The sequence below is a fragment of the Chroicocephalus ridibundus genome, chromosome 6, assembly GCF_963924245.1.
Source record: "Chroicocephalus ridibundus chromosome 6, bChrRid1.1, whole genome shotgun sequence".
NCBI lineage: Eukaryota > Metazoa > Chordata > Aves > Charadriiformes > Laridae > Chroicocephalus > Chroicocephalus ridibundus.
In genome coordinates, this window is record NC_086289.1 from 10,050,871 (window position 1) to 10,060,604 (window position 9,734).

Sequence of the window (9,734 nt, forward strand, 5' to 3'; positions counted from 1 at the left end):
GTGAAATAACCTTGTTACTGTATTCGGCATTTTTTCACACCTTATTCCTTATTTAATTTTCATTTCCCCTATGAGACTTGAATGCGTCAAATTCAGAGTAGCAAAAGGTAAATTAGTCTAATGGTTAATGGACACATACCCTTCGCAAAGTAGAGTTTTAAGCGCAGGAAGCGATACTAGACCACTGGTATTGGAAAAAGTCCCTTATCTGACAAGAAAATTTAGTTATTCTGTTCATTTTTCTTTGTGTGTGAACTCAGAGTAAATATCGTCAGCAGCCACATTCCTTCAAGTACACCTCGGTGACAGACTCTCCTGGCCTCCTTCATGCAAAATTCAGCAATATGATTGCTAATGAGGTAGGCTCTCCTAACGTGAATCAGAAAATATGCTTTTAAAATGCAGTGAGATAGGGATGGAGGAGTGGGAAAGAGACAACCCGGTTCTGAAAGCAAAATGCATCAAAAAGAAAGGAAGCATCACTGATTTCTGCTTTTTTTACAGTATAGATCACATTTTATTATTTCCAAACATTTACTACCATTTTCAATTCAATTTCTTTTAAAAAACTTGAATAATGCTCATAAGATAGAGTCCCATTATCAGTGTTTTTTTACATGAAACAGAGCCTCGAAAGATCAGGTCTGCAGCGTGTTCTTGAGGCAGCTCATTTGCATAGTACTGTCCACTTTAGAGGGTTCCTACAACAAGAATCATTTTTCTAATTTTTGAAAAACAAGACAAAACCCATTGACAAAACCCAGGCGAATTATCAAAATCATCTGTAATAATATGAGGAAAAATCCAAGCTAGAAAATATGACCAGTCTACCAGAAATGCCTGGCCGTTTTTGTAACACACGTTTGTGTTGCCCTTAAGGTTCTTAGGTCCACTTTTGGCCTGCTGGGAACATATCAATGCAAGGCTAAGAATGTAGTGGGTTGGCATCATGATATATGTATAAAAATTAATGTACGAGTTTTTTATGCCCAGAAAAAAGCCACATGCAATTGCAATGGTATATTCTTAGCTGGTTTTTGTGCTGGCTGACTATAGTTGTTATAAATAACTGAAGAACTGCTGTTATATTATTGAAACAATAGAGAAAATTAATTGCAATTGTCTTTTTTTGACCTCCTTCCTAGCGCCTGTATAAAGCAGCGGGAGAGGACAGTCAGCATCACTATACACCAACACTGGATCTGCCCGAGTTTACCCGGGCAAGAATAAATGCAGCCAACCTCAGTGATGTAAGAATTTACTCCGTATTTCTTACACATATTTGGGATGGAGGATGAATTGTGCAGTGGCAAGGAAGATGGATAAGTAGAGTACTTGTTAGATCTATTCTATTTATGCTTTCCCTGATTTGATTGTACTGATATTTATCTCCATTAGCATATATACGGTTGTGAGTAAATTAAATCTACATAAAGAACGAGACAGGTTTTGTCTGAGTTAGTAGGATTTCCCACAGATAATTTAAAAAAAGATCCTTTGATTATGAAGAACAAGACTGTAATGCAGAATAACAAATGAAAGAGGGTTCCTTTGTTTGTTCCTTTGTGCATTTAAAAGTGAAACAGCAATCTACACGTGCCTTTCCTACTTTAGGCAAAATACAGGGAATCTTGGCATAATCTACGTGCTCAAGGCTACAAGCTGACAACGGAAGCGCTCCCGTTCCAGACTGCCAGGGCCTCCAGAGAAATTGCCAGTGATGTGAGTTGAATGATTCAACCTTCCTTCTTGCCTAATTTCTGTTAACTTCATGTAAAACAATGTCTAAAGCAGATTTTACTGAATTAAAGCAACTCCATAACCATGTGAGACAAGTGTGAGACAGAATATATTACTTATGAATGAGATTCTTTGTGGGAATTTAAAAAAAGAAAGAAGAGGAAGAATCGCTGCTAATCGTGAACCAAGCTCGGTTAAACATCTTCCAGTGGGAAATAGCTAGTGAATTAAAGTATTTGCAGACAGACAAATCAGGGGGATTCTGCCTCTTTCCAGGCTTTCAGCTCCTCATATAGAGTGCCCACTAATTCCGTCTATCCTGCTTTGAGCTGACTTTTGGAAGTGGTTAGTGCTCCTGAATTGAGATGAAGTCAGAAGAAGCTGAGCATCCTTTGAATCTCTGAAAATCAGGAGCTGCCTGTCTGGTTAGAAAGTGAAAAGCAGTGGATGCTCCTGTAAATGTGTGTCCCCTTAATTTCTGAAATAGAGGATACAAATCTTACTCATGTTGTTTGCAAAACGCTCAGACGTGGTGGTAACCATTTCTCAGAAAAGCCTAAATTCATCCCCTTCTCACAAGAAATTTAATAAATTCAAGGAAAACCTGACAATTAAGCTAAATTTAGTAAAAAAAGACTTCATTTTGTGTAGTATTTAGTTGCATATTTTATCTCTACTGTGATAAAATATGAATATATTTCATGTGTATTTATTTTATGAAGCAACTACTTCTAGCTGTAATTTATAATGTATACTTAACCGTATTTTGCAGAGTGCTTTTGGTTACAGCTTCAGATCTGCTCTAAAGGGTAGAAGTCCATAATAGAATTACATCCACTTACAACAGATCTGAATTTGGCCCTTCATCTTGGAAGCACTTTATAAACATTAGCTACTGTAATTTAATCCCCACAACTCTCTTGTGTGGCAGATAAGTGTTATTATCCCATTTCAACTACATTATGAACTCTTCAGGGCCCAGGCCTTCCCTTTAAAGTTCCAAGCACCCTGTTGATGCTGTATAAATAATCATTATCATCATCATCACTATTTCACAGAGGGGATAAATGCAAGATCATAGGGAGAGTCGTAGTCCCAGCTAAGATGAGAACGAGGGGTTGCTGGTGCTTATTCTCGTGCTCAGACCACCATCTTAGGCTTCTCAACATAGTTATTGATCCAAGAAAACTGAATTTACTCTTTAAAATAGCTGGGTGCCATTTGCAAATCTGAAGGCTACAGAGTGCATGATGTTTCTCTTTCGTATAGATATTTTTTTTTTCTTCTGTCTTTGTTTGTTTCTCTTACGCTCTCATTCCTAGTGATGGGAATAAAATTCTGTGAGAGATAATAAATAACATGGTCTGAGGTTAAACATGATCAGTGCTTTGGGCATATTCAGAGAACGTATTGAGATACACTTAACTTTAATGCTGCAGCTACTGTGGCATTAAAATTTGAGAGCAGTGAGAGATTCAAACAATTACTTTCTAGTGCTGCATACCTTGGCTGTTTTTACAGACAGCATAGATGTTTTGGTGACTTATTGTAAGTTAGTTAGCTAGAGCAGACAGTCTAAGTTTGGCACTTTTTCACTTTTACCCTTTCTTATTCTTAGTACAAATATAAACACAACTTTGTGATGGAGAGAGGAAAACACATTGGTGCCAGAAGTGTTCTGGATGACACCAGGTTGCTGCATTGCTTGCACGCTGCCAAATTACAGAGTGAACAGGAATATAAGAAGGGAACCCAAGAAGTGTGGTCTCAGTACCATCTGCCCATGGACATGGTGAATCTTGTCCATGCCAGAAAAGCCCAGGCCTTAGCGAGTGATCAGGATTACAGAAAGAGAGTCCATGAATTTACAGCACTTCCGGAAGACATGAAGATGAAGTGGGCCAAAAAAGCCCACATGCTACAGAGCGAGGTAAAGACTTTCCTGCTGTTAATGGCAAATTGAATTTAGCAATAACAAAGCTTTGAGTGACTGATACAAATTGTATGTTGACACTGTGCAGTGTTTTTGGAAAGACCATTTGTAAACTTAATGTATGTGTAGCAGCAAAATACCAGATTGCTCCTGACATATGGAATATATGTCAATTAGAGGTTCCCATGTTAGGAACCTGATGGAAAATCACTGTGGTCCATGTTACTTCTTCGAGAGCTGAGGGATACACGCAATCATCTTTCAGCTCTTTGGATCACAGCTAGTCAGTGGTTTGAGAGCCACTGCTCTTCATGCAGAATGCTTTGAGCAGAAGGTTAAATGCTCAGCGATTGATTTGGGATATGTTAGAAGGTCGTTTTGCCAACAGAAATGATCATATCAAATAACCAGTTCCCCAGATGTGTTCACAAAAATTGCTTACGCAAATGTAAGTTCAGACAAACTTTGATGACAGAAATGATGGAATCTCAGCATGAACCACATCCATGCTCACTCTGCCTTAGCATGTACCTTTGTTCAGGGACAAGCCATTGTCTGTATGTGCTTTCAAACACATGTAGATATTGAGCGCATGTATAAAGCTGCATGGATGCAGGTAGGTGTATTTTGACAATTTAGGGTCCAGCGTCATTAGCTGCTCTGTAGCAGGAACCTCAGTTCCGGTGTTTTTTGTTCTGTAAAAAAAGAAATGGAATGATTCATCAAGGAAGTGAAAAACTTCATTCAGAAAGTTATGCTAACTCTTTAGAGGTCTTTAGAGAGCTGAATTTTATTGTGAGACAAAGTGATGGGGATACTTGTTGGGTTTAGTCAGATTTGGTGAGCAGATCTTAACAGCTATGAAAGTCAGAGTGGCAATCAGAGCACCGGAGAGCTTGTGTCCTTTCTTACTCAGTGTACTTGCTATCTGCTATCCCAACTGTACTCTTCATTGCCAGAACTTTTTTTGGATATTCTTGGGATAGTATAGCAGTATTTTGCCCTTCCAACTCCCATTCCTGCCTTCTTCTGTAATGGCTAACAACAGATGGCATACAGGTGGTTAGATCCAGGCAAGCAGGATTTTTTACTATTTACTGATGTGTGATGGTGGCTCGCATGATAGGAAAGTGGCATTTCCAGACACTTAGTCCTTGGACCCTAACAGCACGTGCTTCAGAGCTTGCCTGCAAAGGGACAAGATAGGAGATGAGTGAGAACCTCAGCACTTGGCCCTTTGCCTTTAGACACAGCAGGTTTGGAATGCAGAAAAATGATGAAGGTTGTTTTGTCCGATACTCTCACTATCTAGTAAGAGTAATAAACAGCATGCTTGAGCTAGCTGGCTGTTATGCCCTTTTGCTTATAGGAGAAAAAGAAAAACTCTGAAAAAAGGATAATTGGATTAAAGTCACACAGTGAGCCACTGTCCCTCTGAAGAAGTCAGAACTGTTGGGATTGGGGGAACTTTGCTGGCTTTTACTTTTTATTGGGTCTGCCTTGTTTTCTTTACTGGATTAGGAGGTAGAGCAAGCCTTTAATGTGAGTAAAGAAAGAGTAATGGGTCCTCCTAGAAATGGGGTTAATGAGGAAGCATGCACCAGATAAAATAATTAGTATTCCTGACTTGAACTCACCTCAGAAAATTATTTCAAAAGGGGTTCTTTTACGCCCAGTACAAACAGGTTATTACTTACTGCTTTGAGTCATACTAATTCACTCGTGGGGCCTTCTCTTGTAACTTGCATATGATACATTATTTAATTCCTAGTGGAATGAACAAATGCAAACAGTTTGGCTTTACGACGTGATATGTGCATGGCAAATGAAAAGCCTCAAAATGTTAATACGAATCAGGGAGTCTTTTTAAAAAACCTTAATAGCTGTGGATACAAAACTGATAGCTAACGATTTTCATTTTTAACAGCATCGCTATAAATCAGACCTGAACTTCATGAAAGGAGTTGGTTGGATGGCTCTGAGATCTCCGCAGATAGAAAGTGTAAAGAAGGCTGGAGAGCTCATCAGCGAGGTAACTGATAAATCTTTCATGGGATAGCACGTCTGTAGGAATTGTTTACCATCAAGGCTCCTCGTTACATGACACTTACGAATGTAGCTTATCATTTCCTTTTGATGTGGGAGCCTGTTTATACAAGGTGTAAGTTACCAGGAAGCAGTACGGGAGATGCAAGTCCACTGTGTGACACCTGCTGAATATTTTCCATTCCGAATGAAACACAAGAGTATAAACAAAACATGTAGCAATAAATAAATGCAGTAAACTCCATTATGAAATTCTAAGCAGGCGGTTATGGAAGTGATAGAGAAGGATACAGCATTGACAACCACACTGAAGGGGCATTTGCCTGCTCAGTATCATGCATTAATGGAGCAAAATTATGAGTTGTCAAAAGTGTAGTGTTCGAAAGCTTTTTGCATGTGAATTTTCAGTGGGAAGTCCTTCTTGCACACACACAAAAAAAGAACTTTGGTGCCTGGGCACCACAGAATGATACAGCAGCATCCCTATTCCCTAGCTGAAAGAACAACTGAGACTAAAGCAGAACGGTATATTTTTAATACTGTGGCTTTAGGAAGGTGGCTTTTATGTTTTTCTCTCCTTATCGCACACTTGGAAGCGTGATATATCATTAACAGAAACATCCTGTGTTTTTTTTCCTTTGTTCGTTTTTGTTGCCTCCTCCCCCCCTCAGATAAAGTACCGTCAGAAGCCCGAAAGTTTGAAGTTCACTGCCGTGGTTGACTCTCCAGATCTGATTCATGCTAAAACCAGCTACCTCCAGTGCAGTGACGTAGGTTTCATTTTACTATAAGTGACCTTCACTTTTGTTGTACTGTGATGCATAGAAGACTTGATCTTGACATTGCTTCCAGTATCAGTTGCATTCAATGACTTTTGACTCCACAGAGACTGTACAAGGCTGGAGACCCTGAAGCCAGGCACAGGTACACCCTGCCTCCTGATCATCCAGATTTTATCCGAGCCCGCCAGAATGCACTTCACATCAGTGATGTAAGTAAGCCTTTCACTTTGGAGAGTTGACTTGGTAGCTGTCATAAAGGAAAACAAACTGGCTTGGGAGTCAAAAACTTTCATGTGTATGTAGAAGCCAGGTTCTCTGAGCCTGACCAAAACTGAAAAAGCCAAAGGCTGTGGACAAGCCAACATGTGGCTAGGTTTGGGCTGGAGGATCAGGAAAAAATTGCTGATTTTTCTTTTGAGAATTGGTTCTGCTTTCTAGGGCAGGCAGCTATTATTAAGGATTTCAGTCCTTCAGTTCAGGTATGGTTAGTTAGAAATTTAAATCTACTTTTGTGTAGGGGAGGAGGGAGGATCCTCTTTCCTTCACTGTATAATCTATCTTCATGAAACTGCAACATTGTCTTGAACTGATCCTTTGGGCACAGTTGTCATCAACCTGGATGCAGCTGAACCAGTGAGTGGAATTGGTTCAAAGGCATTTTGTTTCCACATTATCCCAGACAGAGGCACTCAGTCTATTCCTAGTCTACTGTTCCCTGATTAAATAGCTCTTGTCCTTAACTGCAGGGTCAGAGTGACCTTAGTTTATAAGAAGCTTTGAGTTCCTTGTTTGGTGATACGTACTGTGTAGGTGAAAGAAAAAAATAGGATTTATATTCTTTGAAGTGATAGAGGAAAAAGGTAAAAAGGCAGAAGGGTGATTTCACACAAATGAAAGATCAGACCTAGACCTGTTAGCAGGGCATACAGTAATGCTTTGCTTCTACCCAGGCTGTCTTGCAGGATTTCTGGTATCTCCATTTACCTTCAAATTTAGCACCACCTAGCACTAAATTCACTAGTGAAACAGAAGATTATCTTTCGAATTGTGAAGTGGATTTTGTGCTCATTTTCATATGGTCACAAACCCTAGAAAGGGTGAATCAAAGTCTTACAAAAAATCAGAAAGGGACAGCCAAAAGTGTCAGCTAAAATACCACGGCTGCGTAGCAGGACCTGCAGACTGGAAGCTATTTTAAGAAAGCTACTAATGGGAGAAGAACCAAATCTAGAGCAATTTCTCTTCAGGATGTAAATGTATTTCACATCCTCAAAGTCACATTAAATATGTTAGAACTGTCTGTTATTCCATATGAGTTAATGAAGCCACATGTGGCTGGGGATAGAGACAGGGATCATTTGAAAAGCTTGAAATAACTGGTATTGAAATTATGATGCCACGAAACCCAAGACACTGCAAGTGGATGCATCAAAAGAGAGAATAAGGGCAATATCAATGCAATATTGATGTGACTGATGCATCACAGTTTCTAATAGAAATTAAATCACATCAAAACCAACCACATTCAAGTACAAAAGGAAACCCTGGTGGCACTGTTCAGATGAGGCATTTTATCATTATGGTGAACAGAAAAGAAGTTGAAGTGCTGTAGAACTGGATCAAAACCTTGGAGATGGTACTGATGACTCTTGATACAAATAAACCCAGTAGGATAAAACATTTATTATTGCAGTTATGGGACTGCGTTTAAGAAACTGCAGGGGAAAATGACTGTTTTGTTCTTTTCTTTTCAACACAGAAATTTTATAAAACATCTTGGGAACAGACAAGGGCATCTGGCTATGATTTTAGGATTGACGCCATCCCATTCCAGACAGCAAAGGCTTCAAGAGAGATTGCTAGTGATGTAAGAATTGTTCTGTTTCAAAAACTTCCCAACCCTCTTCCCATGTCACCCCCACCCTGTAAAAACGGGTGAATTCTGAAGTAAGTGAACCTTGTTCTGGTTTGGAAAATTGGTGACCCAGTGAAACCAAATGCCAGTTAAGTGCAAAGATTAATGTCCAATACCAGGCTGCTCTGTTTCACTTCAAAGAGTTATCCTTGAGAAGGAAGCATATTATGATGTAGTTTAATAAAATAGGTATTAGGCTATGAATAGTTAAAGCATAGTCTAGAATAAAGTGGGTCACCTTTGAACACAGAGGACCATAGCTGGCAAGAAGGCTGAAGATGGAGGAGCTTCATTGCTTGAGCTGTGTATTGGGTGTGCCCAAGAGTGCAGCAATAAGAGGACTCTGATTGCTTTTGAGAGATGAGTATTTGGGGCTCCCTAAATGTTTCTGCTCCTTTAAAAATTAGCACAAAGGACATTCTTCTAAAGTGTCTTGTTAGATTAGGAGATGTAGTTTGGTATCAAACAAACCCTTGGTCTTTGTGCACTACAGGAAGCATTATTGATAGCTAGGGGAGGGTAAGTTATTTCATAACAGAATTTGGAGGTAATCTGAATGTGAAAATGAGATTTTCCTCTGCACTTCCCGCAGTACAAATACAGAGAAGCTTTCCTGAGAGACAGAGGCCAGCAGATTGGATTCCTCAGTGCAAACGATGATCCCAAAATCAGGCATGTCCTCAGAGTGGGCAAACTCCAGAGTGACAACCAGTACAGGAGTGGATATGCCCAAAACATGGCACAGTTCCAGAGTCACCTCAACCAGCCAGGATTCCTCCATGCTAAGAGAAGCCAGCAGCTTGCAAGCAATGTTAACTACAGGCAGCCTTTGCACCAATACACTTGTGATCCTGAGCAGCTAAACGTGAAGCATGCAAAGCAGGCCTACAAGCTGCAGAGTGATGTACGTATAGCTGAGCGATACTGTCCTTCCAGTGTGTCTGTGTCAATGTCCAGCTGTCTGTGGCAGTGTGCTTCGCAGATCTTACCTATCAACAAAATCACATTCTTGAAAGAACTACAGCCTGTTTGCTGAAAATGAATAGTTTGTTTATCGTGGACTCTGTTGCTCTTTATATGCTCTCTCCTGAATACCATGGGCATGTGGTTTGATTAGAGCCAAACAGAATAATACCGACTGGTGTATGTTTCATTCTCTCAGGTAAAATACAAGTCTGACTTGAACTGGCTCAGAGGCATCGGCTGGACTCCCCCAGGTTCTCACAAAGTCGAGATGGCAAGAAGAGCTGCTGAGTTGGCGTACATACGGGAAATGGGATTGCAGGGCGCTTCTGCTCAGTATGGACCTGGAGTTGTA

The 9,734-nt window shown here is 40.0% G+C and overlaps 1 protein-coding gene across 2 annotated transcripts in view; it reads left to right on the forward strand.

Moving 5' to 3' along the window:
- The window catches only part of NRAP (nebulin related anchoring protein), a 52,904-nt gene that overhangs the window by 41,500 nt on the left and 1,670 nt on the right, over positions 1 to 9,734 (forward strand). For both annotated transcript variants that reach the window (XM_063338305.1, XM_063338306.1), the window contains 10 exons: positions 261 to 359; positions 1,146 to 1,250; positions 1,615 to 1,722; positions 3,359 to 3,670; positions 5,601 to 5,705; positions 6,391 to 6,489; positions 6,606 to 6,710; positions 8,261 to 8,368; positions 9,009 to 9,320; positions 9,579 to 9,731. In XM_063338305.1, coding sequence (XP_063194375.1) covers positions 261 to 359; positions 1,146 to 1,250; positions 1,615 to 1,722; positions 3,359 to 3,670; positions 5,601 to 5,705; positions 6,391 to 6,489; positions 6,606 to 6,710; positions 8,261 to 8,368; positions 9,009 to 9,320; positions 9,579 to 9,731 — 1,506 coding nt within the window. The remainder of the gene's footprint in view (positions 1 to 260; positions 360 to 1,145; positions 1,251 to 1,614; positions 1,723 to 3,358; positions 3,671 to 5,600; positions 5,706 to 6,390; positions 6,490 to 6,605; positions 6,711 to 8,260; positions 8,369 to 9,008; positions 9,321 to 9,578; positions 9,732 to 9,734) is intronic.